This window comes from Cebidichthys violaceus, unplaced genomic scaffold (genome assembly GCF_023349555.1).
Source record: "Cebidichthys violaceus isolate CVI_PGR_0920_01 unplaced genomic scaffold, fCebVio1.0.p SCAF_45, whole genome shotgun sequence".
In the NCBI taxonomy this organism is placed as follows: domain Eukaryota; kingdom Metazoa; phylum Chordata; class Actinopteri; order Perciformes; family Stichaeidae; genus Cebidichthys; species Cebidichthys violaceus.
In genome coordinates, this window is record NW_027176650.1 from 57,501 (window position 1) to 80,000 (window position 22,500).

Below are 22,500 nucleotides of genomic sequence, written 5' to 3' on the forward strand. Positions count from 1 at the left end.
GCAGAAGAAGAAGAAGAGGAGAGAGAGAGAGAGAGAGAGAGAGAGAGAGAGAGAGAGAGAGACAGAGAGAGATAGAGAGAGACATAGAGAGAGAGAGAGACATAGAGAGAGAGAGAGCGACAGAGAGACAGAGACAGAGAGAGAGAGAGAGACAGAGACAGAGACATAAAGAGAGTGAGAGACAGAGACAGAGACATAAAGAGAGTGAGAGACAGAGACAGAGAGAGAGAGAGAGAGAGAGAGAGAGAGACAGAGACAGATTGAGAGAGAGAGAGAGAGAGAGAGAGAGAGAGAGAGAGAGACCAATCATTGGATGAGACAGGTGAATTCAGGGGAAACCTCCGGAACTGTCGGTGGTTGTCGTGGCGACAGCAGGGTGAAGGATGTGCTGGTTAGTCACCGTGGCAACGGAGAGGACACCTCCACTCGACCTTCTGCTCCGTCGCCACGGATCAACGGCAACAACCTCACCATGGCAACGCTGCGGAGTGATGGATGACATCACACAGAGGGCGGGGCTAAAGCTAAATGTTATTAGTTAGAGATATTTATTCTACATGTTTATATATATATATATATTTCAAAAATATAAATTTGATGCCAATATCTCAGAATTGTGGAACAGTCATCATATATAACCCTATTCATATATTCATGTTTCTGATTTATTGGTTGTTGTGGCGCCATCACAAATGTTTCAATTAGTTCTAAAAATGATGTAAACCTTTGAGATGTGTTGCTTGTTTCTGGGAGGATAATTGTTTTGTTGTAAATAAAGTTGTTTCTTTGAAGGTGGTCGTCTCTACGACGGTCAATGTGGATGGACACGTTCTCGCCGTCTCCGACAACATGTTTGTACACAACAACTCCAAACATGGCCGCCGAGCCCGGAGACTGGACCCATCTGAAGGTGAGCAGCTTTTAAACAGTGATGAAGACTACTGGATTAGTGTTATAAACAGTGATATAGACTACTGGGTTAGTGTTATAAACAGTGATGAAGACTACCGGTTTAATGTTATAAACGGTGATGAAGACTACTGGGTTAGTGTTATAAACAGTGATGAAGACTACTGGGTTAGTGTTATAAACAGTGATGAAGACTATTGGGTTAGTGCTATAAACAGTGATGAAGACTACTGGGTTAGTGTTATAAACAGTGATGAAGACTACCGGTCTAATGTTATAAACAGCGATGAAGACTACCGATCTAATGTTATAAACAGTGATGAAGACTACCTGTTTAATGTTATAAACAGTGATGAAGACTACTGGGTTAGTGTTATAAACGGTGATGAAGACTACTGGGTTAGTGTTATAAACAGTGATGAAGACTACTGGGTTAGTGTTATAAACAGTGATGAAGACTACCGGTCTAATGTTATAAACAGTGATGAAGACTACTGGGTTAGTGTTATAAACAGTGATGAAGACTACTGGGTTAGTGTTATAAACAGTGATGAAGACTACCGGTCTAATGTTATAAACAGTGATGAAGACTACTGGGTCATGAAACATGTTGAGTTTTTAGTTTCTTCGTCCATAGAGTTTTATTTAAGGTGATGATGACACATCAGTTATAATATGCTAATATTTTAGCATCTCAACACCTGTTCCTGGTCTGTGGACCGATGTGGTCTGATGTGGTCCAGACCTCTTCTCTGGACTGGTCATCGTTTACTGTCCAGAGAGTGGAGTTTGTAAACAGATATCAGCACATGAATGCAGATAAATATAATTATAATATTATTATATATTATAATTATATTACATATCATAATTAAATAAGAAGCTGTGGTGAGACGATCACCACACAGATGTTTTACCTGCAGTTAAAGCCTGTGATTGTCAGAACTACCTGTACTACTAACAGACCGGGTTATGGTTATGGTTTTGTTTATTGATACGATCATTCAGTGAGACACGCAGCTGTCACACACTTTAAAACATCTGAACCAGAGAAGATGAAGAGAGTAACGAGGAGGAAGAGGGGAGTAATTCTCTCTTTGAAGAGAATGCACCCCAATGGATTGTGGGAAGGAAGACCAGACACCTCACCATCCCCAGAGAGGACGGTGTGTGTGTGTGTGTGTGTGTGTGTGTGTGTGTGTGTGTGTGTGTGTGTGTGTGTGTGTGTGTGTGTGTGTGTGTGTGTGTCTTTTTGCGGCCTCTTTAATTGCCCCCCTAATTAAAGACAGTAACCATGGATACCACCCCTCCCATTCAGAGTAGAGTCTCTAGGGTGTGAACTCTTTTATATTTCAGTTCAGCCTTCTTCTTCTTCTTCTTCTTCTTCTTCTTCTTCTTCTTCTTCTTCCTCTTCCTCTTCTATTTCTTCTTCCTCTTCTTCTTCTAGTTCTATTTATATTTATATTTCTTGTTCTACTACTACTTCTTCTACTTCTTCTTTAATGTATTCTTCCTCTTCTTCTTCTAGTTCTATTTCTATTTCTATTTCTTGTTCTACTTCTACTTCTTCTACTTTTTCTTTTTTTTCTTTAATGTATTCTTCCTCTTCTTCTTCTTCTTCTTCTTCTATTTCTTCTTTCTCTTCCTCTTCTATTTCTTCTTCCTCTTCTTCTAGTTCTGTTTCTATTCCTATTTCTTGTTCTACTTCTACTTCTATTTCTTCTACTTCTTCTTCTTCTTCTTTAATGCATTCTTCCTATTCCTCTTCTTCTACTTCTATTTCTTGTTTTTTCCTTGTTCTACTTCTCCTTCTTCTATTTCTTCTCCTTCTTCTATTTATTTTATTTATTCTTCCTCTTCCTCTTGCTCTTCATCATCTTCTTCTTCTTCTTCTTCTTCTACTTCTACTTCACCTTATTCTACTTCTTATTTTTCTTCTTCTACTTCTTTAATATATTGTTCATCATCCTCTTCTTCTTCTACTTCTACTTCTACTTCTATTTCTTCTTCCTCTTCCTCTTCTTCTTCTTCTTCTACTTTTATTTTTTCTTCTTCTACTTCTTCTTCTTCTACTTATTTAATTCATTCTTCCTCTTCTTCTGCTTCTGCTTCTTCTAGTATTTCTTCTTCTTACTCTTGACTCACCTGTCCTGACTCTTGACTCACCTGTCCTGACTCTGGACTCACCTGTCTGGACTCTGGGCTCACCTGTCTTGACTCTTGACTCACCTGTCCTGACTCTGGACTCACTTGTCTTGACTCTGGACTCACCTGTCCTGACTCTGGACTCACCTGTCTGGACTCTGGACTCACCTGTCCTGACTATTGACTCACCTGTCCTGACTTTTGACTCACCTGTCCTGACTCTGGACTCACCTGTCTGGACTCTGGGCTCACCTGTCTTGACCCTTGACTCACCTGTCCTGACTTTTGACTCACCTGTCCTGACTCTGGACTCACCTGTCCGGACTCTGGACTCACCTGTCTGGACTCTGGACTCACCTGTCTTGACTCTTGACTCACCTGTCCTGACTCTGGACTCACCTGTCTGGACTTTTGACTCACTTGTCTTGACTCTGGACTCACCTGTCTGGACTCTGGACTCACCTGTCTTGACTCTGGACTCACCTGTCTTGACTCTGGACTCACCTGTCTGGACTCAGCAGCCTCAGCTCTGATGTCATTGTGATAAGACAGTCTGTAATAGAGGAAGCGTGTAGTAGAACAGAGGTCAGGTGCTCTAATGTCATCTTAAGTCTTCAGTGATGAGATTGGCTGCTCAGCCTCTCACACACACACACACACACACACACACACAGACAGACAGACAGACAGACACACACACACACACTGCTTTCATTTCACTTTATAATTAATCTGCTGCCGCACTTGAAAGGAGGGAAAGTAGTCATTACCAGTTGAGTGTGTGTGTGTGTGTGTGTGTGTGTGTGTGTGTGTGTGTGTGTGTGTGTGTGTGTGTGTGTGTGTGTGTGTGTGGTAGTTTGAATAGACTAAGCTAAAGCGGATAATAGCCACGACCCAATTAAATCACGTTCTGAGTGTGTGTGTGTGTGTGTGTGTGTGTGTGTGTGTGTGTGTGTGTGTGTGTGTGTGTGTGTGCGTGTATGTGTGTGAAGTGCTTCCTAAGCTGTGGGTTGGGACTCTCACACAGGTACATTTTACACATAAAATAATGTTTTATGTCTTTGTTTAAAGATGCTAACATTTCTGTTTACCTGTCCGTCTCTCACTCTCTCTCTCTCTCTCTCTCTCTCTCTCTCTCTCTCTCTCTCTCTCTCTCTCTCTCTCTCTCTCTCTCTCTCTGTCTGTTGTTCTGTCTGTTGTTCTGTCTATCTGTCTGTCTGTCTGTCTGTCTGTCTGTCTCCCGTCCAGCAGCCACTCCCTGTATTAAAGCCATTAGTCCCAGTGAGGGCTGGACGACAGGCGGAGCGACCGTCATTCTAATCGGAGACAACTTCTTTGACGGCCTACAGGTCGTCTTCGGCACCATGCTGGTGTGGAGCGAGGTAACTCTCTCTCTATGTCTCACTCTCCCTGTGTCTCACTCTCTCTGCGTCTCACTCTCTCTGTGTCGCACTCTCTCTGCGTCTCACTTTCTCTGCGTCTCACTCTCTCTGCGTCTCACTCTCTCTGCGTCGCACTCTCTCTGCGTCTCACTCTCTCTGTGTCGCACTCTCTCTGCGTCTCACTCTCTCTGTGTCTCACTCTCTCTGTGTCGCACTCTCTCTGCGTCTCACTCTCTCTGTGTCTCACTCTCTCTGTGTCTCACTCTCCCCGTGTCGCACTCTCTCTGTGTCACACTCTCCCTGTGTCTCACTCTCCCTGTGTCTCACTCGCTCTGTGTCTCACTCTCTCTGCGTCCTCCAGCTGATCACCCCTCATGCTATTCGGGTGCAGACTCCTCCCCGTCACATCCCCGGTGTTGTCGAGGTAACGCTGTCCTACAAGTCCAAACAGTTCTGTAAAGGAGCACCTGGACGATTCGTTTACACAGGTAACACATTAATGATTCATTTACACAAGTAACACACACTAATGATTCGTTTACACAGGTAACACACTAATGATTCGTTTACACAGGTAACACACACAAATGATTAATTTACACAGGTAACACAAAAATTATTCATTTACACAGGTGACACTAACGATTCATATACACAGGTAACACACTAATGATTCGTTTACACAGGTAACAAACTAACGATTCATATACACAAGTAACACACTAATGATTCATTTACACAGGTAACACACTAATGAATTGTTTACACAGGTAACACACACTAATGATTCATTTAAACAGGTAACACACTAATGATTCGTTTACACAGGTAACACACTAATGATTCCTTTACACAGGTAACACACTAATGATTCATTTACACAGGTAACACAAAAATGATTCATTTACACAGGTAACACACTAATGATTCGTTTACACAGGTAACAAACTAACGATTCATATACACAAGTAACACACTAATGATTCGTTTACACAGGTAACACACTAACGATTCATTTAAACAGGTAACACACTAACGATTATTTTACACAGGTAACACTCACTAATGATTTGTTTACACAGGTAACACACACTAAAGAATCATTTACACAGGTAACACACTAATGATTTGTTTACACAGGTAACAGACACTAATGATTTGTTTACACAGGTAACACACTAATGATTTGTTTACACAGGTAACAAACTAACAAGTCATATACACAAGTAACACACTAATGATTTGTTTACACAGGTAACACACTAACGATTCATATACACAAGTAACACTCTAATGATTCGTTTACACAGGTAACACACTAATGATTCATATACACAGGTAACACACTAATGATTCGTTTACACAGGTAACACACTAACGATTCATATACACAGGTAACACACTAATGATTCGTTTACACAGGTAACACACTAACGATTCATATACACAAGTAACACACTAATGATTAATTTACACAGGTAACACACACTAATGATGCGTTTACACAGGTAACACACTAATGAATAATTTAAACAGGTAACACACTAACGATTCTTTTACACAGGTAACACACTAACAATTCTTTTACACAGGTAACACACTAACAATTATTTTACACAGGTAACACACTAACGATTCATTTACACAGGTAACACACTAATGATTAATATACACAGGTAACACACTAACGATTCTTTTACACACACATATATGTGTGTATATATATATATATTTATATATGAATCAGACAGTGAAGATGCGTTCAGGTTTGATCCATAAAGAATGTTATGAGGACAGACTGCAGGTTAAACAGACACACAGGTGATAACAGTCAACAACACAAGGTCACACACACACACACACACACACACACACACACACACACACACACATATAGCAAGCTGTAGATAACACAGACATCTGGAGAGCTAACACACTCGTATAACTGCTACTTGTTACGCCCTGTGGGCCTTCAAGGACTAAACACACACGCACACACACGCACACACGCACACACACGCACACACACACACACACACACTAACACACTGTTTGCTGGATAGGAGAGTCAGTCTAAAGCTTGTTAAACGCAGCTGAACCAAGACAGGATTATGATTCATGCCCTTTACACACACACACACACACACACACACGCTCGCCGTGCTTTGCTGCGTTCACTGACGCTCACATTTATCATCTCCCGACCACTTTAAGCTGTAAATGATGTCGGAGGAGGGCCAAAGAGGAAACTGACCAATCACAAACCAGAGACTCCAACTGCTCCAACAATGGTTGTGATTTTAGTTTGCTGCTAAGCAACGGGACCCTAACAATGGTCTACATGGCAGTCATCTTTTCATTTACTCAGTCAGTGTTTGTGTTGTTTTAACTACTGAACTAAACTTAGGACCTTTAGAACAATTGAAAGGACCACTATAACTTCCTGAAGGTCTTTGGAACCTCCTTTAGGACCTTTAGAACATTTTAAAGGACCATTATAACCTCCTGAATGTCTTTAGAACCTCCTTTAGGACCTTTAGAACATTTTAAAGGACCACTATAACCTCCTGAAGGTCTTTAGGATCTCTATTAGGACCTTTAGAACACTTTGAAGGACCACTATAACCTCCTGGTGGTCTTTTGAACCTACTAAAGGACCTGTAGAACATTTTATGGACCGGTATAACCTCCTGCAGGGCTTTCAGAACCTCCTTTAGGACCTTTAGAACACTTTAAAGGACCACTAAAGCCTCCTGAAGGTCTTTAGAACCTCCTTTAGGACCTTTAGAACATGTTATGGACCAGTAGAACCTAGGACCATTAGAACACTTTGAAGGACCACTATAACCTCCTGAAGGTCATTAGAACCTCCTTTAGGACCTTTAGAACACTTTAAAGGACCAGTATAACCTCCTGAAGGGCTTTCAGAACCTCCTATCACTATCATATTATAAAAGGTTCGAAGTCACAAACATCTTTGTTCCAGTTTCTCGTTGGAGGCCGAGTGTCTGATGTGTCAGAATGAAACTCAGAGTGAGATGATTTTCATGTTTTTATTTCAATAGTTTGATAACTTCTGATCAGTTTGTTTCTTCCTCCTCCTCTTCCTCAGCTCTCAATGAGCCCACCATAGATTATGGCTTTCAGAGGTTACAGAAGGTCATTCCTCGTCACCCCGGAGACCCAGAGAGACTGCCCAAGGTACCACACACACACACACACACACACACACACACACACACACACACACAAACAAAAACAATCGTTTTATACAAACACAGACAGAATAACTGATTATTGTTGGTGTTTTTTCATCAGTCTGTGTTCTGGTTGGCTGCTCAGAGTCCTGATAACCATCAGCTGCATCTACTGTGTGTGTGTGTGTGTGTGTGTGTGTGTGTGTGTGTGTGTGTGTGTGTGTGTGTGTGTGTGTGTCAGTCTTTAACACACATTGTGTGTCTTTAACAAACACATATAATGACAGTTCAGACAGAAACGGAAGAATTCTTCTGCGTGATCAGATGTAAGGTTTTTTTTCTGTCAATGAAGAGAACTCTTAATGCTGCAACAAAGATATTTTAGAGCAGTGGTTCCCAACCTATGGTCCGATGGCCTGATCAGGGTCATTAGTTAAATATGAAGGTCATGAGACAATCAGAAGAAGAATCCCAGTTTTTACATGGTTGTCAAATTATTTTACATCTTCAGGCACCTAAAACAATCTCAATAACACAATATGACCATGAAAATATGTATATATATAATATATATAATGTATATTTATATATATACACAACTATTTCTGTCACTTTTCATGTGAACACACGATGAGCATCTTCAGGAGTGAACACGTATATTCTTGGTGTTTAGGAGGATGAGGACATTCAGGACACTTTGTCTTCAGACGAGGACTTGTTGTATTTGAAGCTTACAGCTTATGATCAGCTGTCCACATACGTCTGTCCATGAGGTGGATCTTGTTTCACCAGAGTGCAGAAGAAGTGAACTGGTTGGTGGCAATAACACATATGTCATGATGTATTTCAGTATTTGTGCTGAATAAATTCCTGGAGGATCTCTGCAGCTCTGCTCTGATGAGGGCTGACATGCTGTTAGCTCCGTAATGAAAACCACATCCCACCATGTCTTTAATAATTCATCCAGAATGGTTTTATTCTATTACCCACGCTGCCTTGTGCTCAGTGTGCTGCAGAGCGACTGTCTCTAATAACGGGAAGTGATCCTGATGTCTGAACAAGGTTTATTGATCCAAAAAGGACTCTGTCTTCATGTAGACCAGGATCTACGTTACGATCCGGGTTGTGGAGAAAAGTTGTGTGTAAAGTCATCTGATTCTGGTTTCAGATGTTCAGCACTTAGTTCACCAAAAGGTCCATGAAGACCAGGAGTCTAATAGTCCGTATAGAGTGGATGATGGTCAACTAAAAGTACAACCAGGTAGAGAACGAGCTAACTTTGGTGTTAGCTAGCAGGTCCCAGACCAGCTGAGCTCTAAGTCTAAGTTCCTGTTGCAGGTGCTGCTGGGAACACTTGCCCTGGACTCACAATGTGTTTGGTTTAAATTGCTGTCAGACATCCTGAAAGTAGCCTGTGATTGGCCAGGCTGTGCAGAGGGGACCGCTCGGGGTCGTTGCTCATATCGAAGGATCTGAGAAACCTGGTTCAGCTTTCTATATGAACGGGTCTGATGGTTTATTAATGACTCTGGTTGTGAACAGACAAAGGTCCAGTTCCTTCAGAGGAAACTGGAAATGTTCAGAGTTATAATATAATACATATATATACATACATATAATATATATACATATATATATATATATATATATATATGTATATATATTATATGTATATACATTATATATAATATGTTCCTTCTGCTGAAGAAGACCTTTTCTACACCAATGACCAATCACAGACCTTCGTTGTGACATCACACAGCAGACAACCCTGTTTTAAAGTTGTTTCTATATGTAAATGTCCCAAAACAACATTCATCACTGTTAACGACACACACACACACACACACACACACACACAGAGTGAGAAGCATTAAGTTCAACAAACACTCACACATACAGAGATGATTGAATAAAAGGTAAACCTGTGTGTTTGCATAGTGTGTGTGTGTGTGTGTGTGTGTGTGTGTGTGTGTGTGTGTGTGTGTGTGTGTGTGTGTGTGTGTGTGTGTGTGTAAAGCCCATTGGTAAACAGGGAGGTTGAAACAGTCAAATCAGGTAATCAGCGAGTGCAGCCATGTGGCAAGAAAGGAGATTGGCACACACACACACACACACACACACACACACACACACACACAAGTATGTGTCTCTTATCAGATTCATAAAAACAAATAACTTATTTCTGTTTTTGCAGTTTTAGTCGTTATGTTTGCCTCTACAAAAAAAGTCAGTCTCAGTTTCTCTTCTAATAGAAATATTATAAAGCAACATGAATAATAAACAAGTTCAAACATAAATGGTTGAAGTCAGTCGTTCATGAAGCCGGTGGTGGTTGGCTTCTCTTCCATGCTCAAAGCATTTGATTGGTCGTTTAGACTGAAAACTGGCTGTACTCATCATCAATCATCTTCATCTTCATCAATCAAGTCTTTATTTGAGCACAGAAAAGCTGCCTCCTGCTACAATAAGTATGAAAGAAAATCACAGAGACATCAAACATCCAAATATTGTAGGTTAATGAGAAAGGAACAATACAATTCTTATCAATAATGAGTAAAAATAATACAATACTCATCAACTAACAAAAATGAAAACAAATATTGATAAAAAACAATTTATAATACTTAAAGAGTGAAATAATAATCTGTTTAATATTCATCAATAATGAGCAAACTACTATAAATTACTTTTCAGTACAGTAATGTGAAATTCACTGAATAATTCTTGGAAAAACCTAAACAAAAATCAACTTAAAACATAAAATAATGAGTTCCTCTGCTGCTGAGGAGTCAGACGGATCATTTATTTCACTTATGTTCTTATAATTACAATAATACAAATAATTGTAATAATAATAATCATTATTATTATTACAATTGTCATAATAATTATTATTACCTTTTATTATTATTATTCATGATTTTGTGTTATTAAGGTAATTTTTCCACTGCTGAGGTTAAAGAAGAAATGTGTGTGTGTGTGTGTGTGTGTGTGTGTGTGTGTGTGTGTGTGTGTGTGTGTGTGTGTGTGTGTGTCGTGGCTTAACAGAATAATTGGTTTCCTCCTCAGCGATGACATCCCAACCTCCAGCTCTATCGCCGTGGTAACCTTGTTAATGTGTGTGTGTGTGTGTGTGTGTGTGTGTGTGTGTGTGTGTGTGTGTGTGTGTGTGTGTGTGTGTGTGTGTGTGTGTGAAAGGTGCTTGTCATCTCGCTGCGTAACAATGAAACACTTGTAATAATAACAAGGCTTTCATTTGTCACTGTAAACACTGTGCGTGTGTGTGTGTGTGTGTGTGTGTGTGTGTGTGTGTGTGTGTGTGTGTGTGTGTGTGTGTGTGTGTGTGTGTGTGTGTGTGTGAAGAAATCTCCTCTCACGCTGCGACACACTTGAACGTCGCTCTGCATAAACGAGCAGATTAAAGAGGATCGCAGGCGGAACGCTACTTCACAGAAATTACTTTCTCTCAGTGCGTGTGTGTGTGTGTGTGTGTGTGTGTGTGTGTGTGTGAGTGTGTGTGTGTGTGTGAGTGTGTGTGTGTGTGTGTGTGTGTGTGCAGCTGTATGACAGCACACACACATAGTCTGATAGTGAGCGGTGTGTCGTAAATCGTGATGAACTCTGAAAGAAAAGAATGAATGTAGATAAAAGAGGAAAGAGGGACAAACGGATGGAAAGACAAAGAAAAGACATTTAGCAGAAGACAGGAAGTAAATAAAGAATGAATGTAGATGTAGAGTATGTAGATAAAGAGTGTGTAGATGTAGAGTATGTAGATAAAGAGTGTGTAGATGTAGAGTATGTAGATGTAGAGTATGTAGATGTAGAGTATGTAGATTAAGAGTATGTAAATGTAGAGTATGTAGATGTAGAGTATGTATATATGTAGAGTATGTAGATGTAGAGTATGTAGATGAAGAATGTGTAGATGAAGAGTATGTAGATGAAGAGTATGTATATATGTAGAGTATGTAGATGTAGAGTATGTAGATGAAGAGTATGTATATATGTAGAGTATGTAGATGTAGAGTATGTAGATGAAGAATGTGTAGATGAAGAGTATGTAGATGAAGAGTATGTGTATATGTAGAGTATGTAGATGTAGAGTATGTAGATAAAGAGTATGTATATATGTAGAGTATGTAGAAGTAGAGTATGTAGATGAAGAGTATGTATATATGTAGAGTATGTAGATGTAGAGTATGTAGATGAAGAGTATGTATATATGTAGAGTATGTAGATGTAGAGTATGTAGATGAAGAGTATGTATATATGTTGAGTATGTAGATGTAGAGTATGTAGATGAAGAGTATGTATATATGTAGAGTATGTAGATGTAGAGTATGTAGATGAAGAGTATGTAGATGAGTGTGTAGATGAAGAGTATGTATATATGTAGAGTATGTACATGAAGAGTATGTATATATGTAGAGTATGTAGATGTAGAGTATGTAGATGAAGAGTATGTATATATGTAGAGTATGTACATGAAGAGTATGTATATATGTAGAGTATGTAGATGTAGAGTATGTAGATGTAGAGTATGTAGATGTAGAGTATGTAGATGAAGAGTATGTAGATGAGTGTGTAGATGAAGAGTATGTACATATGTAGAGTATGTAGATAAAGAGTGTGTAGATGTAGAGTATGTAGATGTAGAGTATGTAGATGTAGAGTATGTAGATTAAGAGTATGTAAATGTAGAGTATGTAGATGTAGAGTATGTATATATGTAGAGTATGTAGATGTAGAGTATGTAGATGAAGAATGTGTAGATGAAGAGTATGTAGATGAAGAGTATGTATATATGTAGAGTATGTAGATGAAGAGTATGTATATATGTAGAGTATGTAGATGTAGAGTATGTAGATGAAGAATGTGTAGATGAAGAGTATGTAGATGAAGAGTATGTGTATATGTAGAGTATGTAGATGTAGAGTATGTAGATGAAGAGTATGTATATATGTAGAGTATGTAGAAGTAGAGTATGTAGATGAAGAGTATGTATATATGTAGAGTATGTAGATGTAGAGTATGTAGATGAAGAGTATGTATATATGTAGAGTATGTAGATGTAGAGTATGTAGATGAAGAGTATGTATATATGTTGAGTATGTAGATGTAGAGTATGTAGATGAAGAGTATGTATATATGTAGAGTATGTAGATGTAGAGTATGTAGATGAAGAGTATGTATATATGTAGAGTATGTACATGAAGAGTATGTATATATGTAGAGTATGTAGATGTAGAGTATGTAGATGAAGAGTATGTAGATGTAGAGTATGTAGATGAAGAGTATGTAGATGAGTGTGTAGATGAAGAGTATGTATATATGTAGAGTATGTACATGAAGAGTATGTATATATGTAGAGTATGTAGATGTAGAGTATGTAGATGAAGAGTATGTAGATGAAGAGTATGTATATATGTAGAGTATGTACATGAAGAGTATGCATATATGTAGAGTATGTAGATGTAGAGTATGTAGATGTAGAGTATGTAGATGAAGAGTATGTAGATGAGTGTGTAGATGAAGAGTATGTATATATGTAGAGTATGTAGATAAAGAGTATGTAGATGAAGAGTATGTAGATGAAGAGTGTGTAGATGAAGAGTATGTATATATGTAGAGTATGTAGATAAAAAGTATGTATATATGTAGAGTATGTACATGAAGAGTATGTATATATGTAGAGTATGTAGATGTAGAGTATGTATATATGTAGAGTATGTAGATGTAGATTATGTAGATGAAGAGTATGTATATATGTAGAGTATGTAGATAAAGAGTGTGTAGATGTAGAGTATGTAGATGTAGAGTATGTGGATGAAGAGTATGTAGATGTAGAGTATGTAGATGTAGAGTATGTAGATGTAGAGTATGTATATATGTAGAGTATGTAGATGTAGAGTATGTATATATGTAGAGTATGTAGATGTAGATTATGTAGATGAAGAGTATGTATATATGTAGAGTATGTAGATAAAGAGTGTGTAGATGTAGAGTATGTAGATGTAGAGTATGTGGATGAAGAGTATGTAGATGTAGAGTATGTAGATGTAGAGTATGTAGATGTAGAGTATGTAGAGTATGTAGATGTAGAGTATGTAGAGTATGTAGATGAAGAGTATGTAGATGTAGAGCATGTAGATGTAGAGTATGTAGATGTAGAGTATGTAGATGAAGAGTATGTAGATGTAGAGTATGTAGATGTAAAGTATGTAGATGAAGAGTATGTAGATGTAGAGTATGTAGATGTAGAGTATGTAGAGTATGTAGATGTAGAGTATGTAGAGTATGTAGATGAAGAGTATGTAGATGTAGAGCATGTAGATGTAGAGTATGTAGATGAAGAGTATGTGGATGAAGAGTATGTGGATGAAGAGTAGGTTGATGAAGATTATGATGATGGCCGGGGGGGGGAACAGAGCAGAGTGCTGGAGCAATGAGGGGCGGGGTTAATTAGGGGGCGGGGTTAATTGAAAGAAGTTTGTAATGAAAAGCAGCAGATTAACTGAGAGTGTTTAATTAAGATAAAGACTAAATGAAGCATTGTTCTGCCACCGCCTGATTACACACACACACACACACATACATACACACACTCTCACACACAGAGTCTCACACACACACACACACTTTCAATACACATACACACACACACACACACATTCTGAGCCTCTTTAACACTGAACTACTTCACTTCAATGATCAGTTAGTGTTAAAATGCTGACAGTTAGTGTGTGTGTGTGTGTGTGTGTGTGTGTGTGTGTGTGTGTGTGTGTGTGTGTGTGTGTACGCACACTGTGAAGTGCAACTGAGCTCTGATTAGAATAAACACTGTTTAATACTGACACACAGACACACACACACACACACACACACACTGTGTGTGTTTGTGTTACTTTTGTCAGGTCACTTTTGAGCTGAGTAAGTCATCGTGTAAAAGATGTAATAATGTAATAATTTAGATGTAATAAAAGCTCTTAATGTAAAAATCCACACATATTGTAGAAAACCATGAGCACATAATGTAATGTTTAACAGTGTATGTTTAAGTTATGACATTACGTGAAAAATATTACATTACATTATAAAATTATAAAAAAAAGGTTGAATTATGTAATAAATTCAGTGCATTACGTTTTAACTTACAGTTTAAAAAAAAACTTTATTTTGTGAAGGTACAGAAATCCTTCTAATAACAACCAGAAACACAACATGGACTTATTATTATTATTATTATATAACTATTATTAATATATTATTATTATTGATACATTATTATTGATATATTATTATTATTACTATATTATTATTATTATTATTATTATTATTATTATCAGTTTAAAAGTCAGTGACAGCTGGTTCACCCACCTGCTGACATGAAGACGTTCTGCATTAAACACTGCAGAGTCATCTGCATAGAAAATACTTTATTTTTTCTGCTTTTCTGGTTGGATCAGCTAAATGTAATATTACTACTTATTAGAAATTAACCACTGTCTAATGTTTTAAGAAAACAAAGATTTATTACGTTATCAAACGTTTTATTACTTTTAGTTTATAACGTAATGTGATCATTTATTAAGTTTTTTTATTACAATATTCACAGTTATTACTTCATGAGTTGCTTTGTTTCGCTGCCTTTAAACCAAGTTTTACCTTTTGTCAAAATACATAAATATTTCTTTGAAATATACTCAAAGTAATCGCATTTAAAGTACTCATTATGCAGAAATCTGAAGTTGAATTCATTTGAACATGAGTGAGATTCTGACTGTAGTACTTTTACTTGTTTCAGAGTATTTCTTCTCTTTGTGTGGTCCCCTTCTCTCTCCTGTTGCAGGAGGTGCTGTTGAAGAGGGCAGCTGACCTGGTGGAGGCGCTCTATGGGATGCCGCACAACAACCAGGTAGGTTTGATCCTGCACACCTGTTCACCTGTCCACCTGTCCACATGTCCACATGTCCCCCTGTCCACATGTCCACATCCTCCTCATGTCTGAGTGTGTTGGTCTGTTTCTTTATCAAACATACACAGTTCAGTTTATTTCGACTGACTTTAGAAAAAGTTTCTGTTTATTCTGTTGTAAAGAAGGACAAATTTCCCATGATGCTCAGCGAGACTCCTCCTGCAGTTTTATGACTGAAACACCCAACCACTTAATATTCTCTCTGTCCTTCTCCACACTCTCCGACACGCTTCTCAACACACGGCTAATCACAGCACAGACACACACACACACACACACACACACACAAACAGACACACGCACACACACAGACACACACACAGACACACACACACATACTCAGGTCTCTGTAAGTGAAAGAGTAACCTTGAACAGATTGTAAACAAATGTAAATTCAACTGTCGTAATAATCATAACTGTCACGGAGGGAACTCTTGATGAGGACTCGGACGCAGAGTTTGAGGTTCAACTGACGATCTTTTATTTCCAACAAAAAAAAGGCTCAGGGAAATCCCTGGAAACAAAACCTCTTTTAGCGAGGCAGGAAAAGAAACTAACAAAGCAGAACTAAAAACTCTGATTTAACTCAAGGAGCAGTAAAGTTAAAACGGCAAAAGCCAAACCAAAAATCACTTCGCAAGGAAGGTATAAAACTACAAATAAAAAAGCTCTGATTCAACTCAAAGAGCTGAATGATCAAAATGGCAAAATGCAAAACAAAATCGCTCTTACAGAGGAAACAAGAAACAAGAACGGGACAGACAATACTATGGCTTGGATTTGCTGATAGCATAAGGCGGGTGTGCAAGGTGAAAGGACATGACACACTGGCACAGGACAAGGGGAGACGCAGACTATAAGTACACATGAGGGAAGTGGGGGAACAGGTGGAGACAATCAGGAATCAGGGAAGACAATCAGACTGGTGACACATGAGGAAGGGCAAGGAACCTGAAACGAGAGGAGAGTTAATTTCCAAAATAAAACAGGAAGTCACAAAACAAACGTGGAGACAGGACAAAAACCCAACTTGACATACAGGTGTGACACATAACAACATCAGTGTGTATGTGTGTGTGTGTGTGTGTGTGTGTGTGTGTGTGTGTGTGTGTTTAAGGTCAGATGCTGTATTTGTGCGTGTGAGAACACAAAACATGTTTTCAATGAGAAAAGAGTACATTACATAACGATGGGCCTTCCTGTTAATTCCAGCTTGTTCTAGGATGCTTTTATTGTGAAAGTCTGAAACCAAATCTAAGCTTCCAGTTTATTTATTCTCTTCTTCTTCTTCTGCTGTTGCTCAGAGGATCTTTGTTCTAGTAGAACATCTGTTGGTGAAGGCACTTTGTAAAGTCAGAGGGACTCTTCCTCTGAGACGTCTGACTGATGTCAAACAGCTTAATAACTTTAATCCAGTGTAAATGTAAATATAACTGTCTCAAACTATTTAAATGAGTAGTAGTTGGATACCTGAAGTAGTTCTTGTTCTACAGGAGATCATCCTGAAGCGAGCGGCTGATATCGCCGAAGCTCTCTACAGCGTTCCCCGGAACCACAACCAGATCCCGTCGCTAAGCAACAGCGCCTCCCACGGCATGATGGGAGTGAACTCCTTCAGTGGACAGCTGGCCGTCAACGTCTCCGACACGACACAAGGTATGAGCTCCAGGACGAGTACTACCAGTACTACGAGTACTACCAATACTACCAGTACTAGCGCTACTGCAGCATCATTAAACCTGTGACGATGTCGTCCTCTTCCAGTCGGTTACAATCGGAACACCAGCAGCGTGTCGCCGCGAGGATACGTCCCAAGCTCCACCCCCCAACAAAGTAACTATGGCAACACCGTCAGCAACAGCATGAACGGCTACGGCAACACCGGCATGCCAAACTTAGGAGTAGCAACGTCCCCCGGCTTCCTCAACGGGTCGTCTGCCAACTCTCCCTACGGCAGTAAGTATCAAGGTAAATACTACCAGTACTACTACTACTAATTCTGCTACTACTACTGTAATGTTTAGTGACAACACAGTATCAAGGTAAATACTACCAGTACTACTACTACTACTACTACTAATTCTGCTACTACTACTGTAATGTTTAGTGACAACACAGTATCAAGGTAAATACTACCAGTACTACTACTACTACTAATTCTGCTACTACTACTGTAATGTTTAGTGACAACACAGTATCAAGGTAAATACTACCAGTACTACTACTACTACTACTACTACTAATTCTGCCTCTACTACTGTAATGTTCAGTGATAAAACAGCATCAAGGTAAATACTACCAGTACTACTACTACTAATTCTGCTACTACTACTGTAATGTTTAGTGACAACACAGTATCAAGGTAAATACTACCAGTACTACTACTACTACTACTACTAATTCTGCTACTACTACTGTAATGTTTAGTGACAACACAGTATCAAGGTAAATACTACCAGTACTACTACTACTACTAATTCTGCTACTACTACTGTAATGTTTAGTGACAACACAGTATCAAGGTAAATACTACCAGTACTACTACTACTACTACTACTAATTCTGCCTCTACTACTGTAATGTTCAGTGATAAAACAGCATCAAGGTAAATACTACTAGTACTACTAGTACTACTACTACTATTGTTCTGGTTTGTGATCTGGTTCCTGATCTGGTTTAAGACCTTGTTCCTGATCTGGTTGCTGATCTGGTTTCTGTCCTTTTCCAGTTGTCCCCTCCAGTCCCACCATGGCCGTGTCAAACTGTAACTCCTCTCATGGAGTTTTCTCCTTCTCAGCTGCCGTCAAACAGAAGAGCGCCTTTGCTCCCGTCGTCCGACCGCCGGCTTCACCTCCTCAAAACTGCTCCGGAAACAACTCCAATGGGCTGCAAGGTGACACTGCACCTCCTCCTCATTCATTCTACTTCTTCACCTCCTCCTCATTGTAGACTACAAGGCCGTGTCACATAGAAATGTAGACTACAGGGTCGTGTCACATAGAAATGTAGACTACAGGGCCGTGTCACATAGAAATGTAGACTACAAGGCCGTGTCACATAGAAATGTAGACTACAGGGTCGTGTCATAGAAATGTAGACTATAGGGCCGTGTCACATAGAAATGTAGACTACAGGGCCGTGTCATAGAAATGTAGACTATAGGGCCGTGTCATAGAAATGTAGACTACAGGGCCGTGTCACATAGAAATGTAGGCTACAGGGCCGTGTCACATAGAAATGTAGACTACAGGGTTGTGTCATAGAAATGTAGACTATAGGGCCGTGTCATAGAAATGTAGACTACAGGGCCGTGTCATAGAAATGTAGACTACAGGGCCGTGTCATAGAAATGTAGACTACAGGGCCGTGTCATAGAAATGTAGACTACAGGGCCGTGTCACATAGAAATGTAGACTACAGGGTCGTGTCACATAGAATTGTAGACTACAGGGCCGTGTCACATAGAAATGTAGACTACAGGGCCGTGTCACATAGAAATGTAGACTACAGGGCCGTGTCACATAGAAATGTAGACTACAGGGCCGTGTCACATAGAAATGTAGACTACAGGGCCGTGTCACATAGAAATGTAGACTACAGGGTCGTGTCACATAGAAATGTAGACTACAGGGTCGTGTCACATAGAAATGTAGACTACAGGGTCGTGTCACATTAAATGTAGACTACAGGGCCGTGTCACATAGAAATGTAGACTACAGGGTTGTGTCACATAGAAATGTAGACTTCCTGTTAGTTATTCGTGTACACTTCCATTTTTAAAACACTGCAGTTTAAACTCACTGTGGTCCGATTAATAGATTTATATATAAATATACAGACTATTATCAGCATTTAGTTTCACAGGTTTATTTGAAGTAAAAGCAGAATAATAATAATAATAATAATAATAATGTAATCTTTTTTTCATCTCAAAGTGTTTACAGTAAATAAGTGCTACTACAACAGCAGTTATACTTTGTGTTATTGAATCAATGAGGTTTAAATGATCAGCTCTGCTTTCCTTTTAACAGCCTCACACACACACAAATACACACACACACACACACACACACACACACACACACACACAAACAAACACACACACACCTGAGTAGTGTTAGTATTGCATGGAGAGTGACAGGCCAAACCATGTTTTATTCACTACAACCCACAGATACATCCTCTAAACACACACACACACACACACACACACACACACACGCTCAGCAGTCAGTGTGATGTCAATGTTTCTGACAGAGAGGTTTGTCGAGTGTTAAATATTCATGCCGCTCTCCGCCTTCGCCGAAGCAGAAAGGCCACAGTGTGTGTGTGTGTGTGTGTGTGTGTGTGTGTGTGTGTGTGTGTGTGTGTGTGTGTGTGTGTGTGTGTGTTGATCCATTTGCAGGCCTTACATCATCACTTCAGATGAATAAATATACTTTGAGTGTTATTAATAGTTGTAGCTGCAGGAAAAGAATAAATTCTCAAAAATTCAATATTGATAGTTTTACATATTTACCTTCAGAGTAATAATTGCTGCTGTACGTCATCAGTAAAAATACTACAATACTTTTAACAGAAGTCGTTTTTACCACTTGTGTCTGTCTCTGTCTCTGCAGCGATGTCCGGCCTCGTCGTTCCTCCGATGTAAAACGTCCTCCTCTTTGTTACTCGTCCTTCTCCTCCCCCTCAGCCACGAGCACCAATCACCTCAGAGGAGGCGGGGCCTCAGGCGGCAGCTGACTAGTCAGGACGAAGTATTGATGCTGAAAAATAAACTGTTGTCTCTAATTGGATGGAGACGAAGATAAAAAGGACTTTTCTGATGTCACACTGTGTGTTTGAGTAAAAACTGTGAGGTCACACCTGTGAAGTGACATCACAGCAACTGATTGGTCAACACATGAGGAAACTGACAGACAGGAAGCTTCCTGGCCACAAACCCTCCACAACATGTGACTGAATGTCCTCGTCCTTAAGAAGGAGGACACTTCCTCTTTAGGCAGAAGAGAAGGAGAGAGGTAGAAGGAAACATCCAGTCAGGAATCACAGAGAGTTAAGTTTCCTACTGAGGAAGCTAGGAAGGAGGAAGCTCACTAGGCCTGGAACAAGAAGAGTCCAAAGTAGTTGATGGAAACAAAACTAATTCTTATTTCTTGTTCTTTAACATTAGCTCGACAACTGAATGGAAACACGACTTCAGTTTGAATGCAGGGAGAATGGAGGAAACTCTGTTAAGGAACAAGGAAGTAGGATGCTCCCTACCTAGGAAGCAAAGATGAGGGAGGTTTTCATCTAGGGAATTAGGGATCAGAAGACTTCCTACGTAGGGCTCAGGATGAGTGAAAGGAAACATGGCAGCTGAGCTTGATCCTGGTTGGCTCCACTCACTGAGGAATCAAATCCATCAAATGAAAACCTGCTGGTTTACCTCTGCTGCTGTCAGCCAATCAGCGTCCAGTATTGTGACCGGACAGGAAGAACTGATGAACGATGTGAAAGCTGAATAGTTTGGTGGTTTTAATAGTTTAAAGAGCACAGCGGATGAACAGAAAGAATAATAAATTAAGCTCATATTTGTCCCCTCACTAGCCCCGCCCCTTCTCCATTTAGCCCCACGCCAGCTTGTCTGTGTTGTTTATTTATTCTTATCTTGTTTTTTTTCATTGTGAAAACACGTCCTGCATCCTGATAGGCTACCGTCACATTCTGTCTTCTTGTTTAGAGTTGTGTTTTTTATTCTAGCTCCTCCTCCTTCTCCCAAGCCCCGCCCCGAGCACTGAAACCCCGCCCGCGCCTCAAAGGCACCGTCCCCGTGTTTCCTGTGTGGGTTTTGTGATTTTTGCCAAAACTGTAGCTGGCTGAATATTTATACGTCACTGTGGTTGATCCCCGCCCCCCCCCCACCCCCCACCCCACCCCACCCCACCCCACACACACACACACTGTCACCGAGGGAAACTCTTTTTGTAACATACAGATTATAAATAGTGTATTTATATCTCAGATTGTTTTTGTATAAATGGATGTTGAGTTATGCCGTCTTCATGGGGTTTTAAATGTGTGTGTGTGTGTGTGTGTGTGTGTGTGTGTGTGTGTGTGTGTGTGGTGCCACACTGAAAACAAACCATTGTTTTGTATTAAAAAAAGAAAACGTTGACGTCTTCACACATTTATAATCTGTCAATCAAACCTGATCCAGTCGTCTCCACTCGTTTTTAACGTAAACCTTGTTTTAATGACTGTTGGCTGTAAAGAAACCAATAAACTCAGCAGGTCGCTCTGAGAACTCTGTCGCTTCTTTCATCTTTTTATAGAATCGAATTTATACAATTTATAGAATCTAGATTGTATAAATAATATAAAATAACTTCTGTTTAGGGTTGACTTCCGGAAGTGAAGGTCTCTGAATGTCTGAATATATATATATATATATATATATATATAATATCTGCTATGTGCTATAGTGAAACTAATGAGATGTTTCAAGTTCTACCAACTGGAGACACAAAGTCTTCAGCCAAATCAACACTATTCTATTCAAAGCTTGAAATCCAGTGAGCAGCGAAGGAAGAGGAAAAAGAAGATCTGATTGGAAACTAATTTGACTCTGACCACATTTGTTAAGCTACCGTATCCTGAGCTGATAAAGAACAATCTGTTCCTCTTCCAGCACACCTGTTCATCCAGTCAAAGACGGCGTGTTTCCTAGCGTTGCATCTGTAACTTAACGTTACATCAGTTACTCAACGGTACATCGGTAACTTAACATTACATCTGTAACTTAACGTTACATTGGTGACTCATCGGTAACTTAACATTACATCTGTAACTTAACGTTACATTGGTGACTCATCGGTAACTTAACGGTGCATCTTTAACTTAA

At 39.5% G+C, this 22,500-nt stretch overlaps 1 protein-coding gene across 4 annotated transcripts in view; it reads left to right on the forward strand.

The window, feature by feature from the left end:
• LOC137886745 (transcription factor COE3-like) overlaps positions 1 to 21,887 on the forward strand; it is a 39,958-nt gene extending 18,071 nt beyond the window's left edge. Inside the window, exons 8-16 of one of the 4 annotated variants that reach the window (XM_068729341.1) lie at positions 793 to 910; positions 4,303 to 4,436; positions 4,798 to 4,924; positions 7,549 to 7,637; positions 15,489 to 15,554; positions 17,108 to 17,270; positions 17,379 to 17,582; positions 18,343 to 18,507; positions 20,234 to 21,887. In XM_068729341.1, the coding sequence (XP_068585442.1) occupies positions 793 to 910; positions 4,303 to 4,436; positions 4,798 to 4,924; positions 7,549 to 7,637; positions 15,489 to 15,554; positions 17,108 to 17,270; positions 17,379 to 17,582; positions 18,343 to 18,507; positions 20,234 to 20,265 (1,098 nt within the window). In that variant the 3' untranslated portion in view covers positions 20,266 to 21,887. The remainder of the gene's footprint in view (positions 1 to 792; positions 911 to 4,302; positions 4,437 to 4,797; positions 4,925 to 7,548; positions 7,638 to 15,488; positions 15,555 to 17,107; positions 17,271 to 17,378; positions 17,583 to 18,342; positions 18,508 to 20,233) is intronic. The other 3 variants (XM_068729343.1, XM_068729342.1, XM_068729344.1) reach the window with 3 other exon arrangements.
• Positions 21,888 to 22,500: the final 613 nt, after the last annotated feature.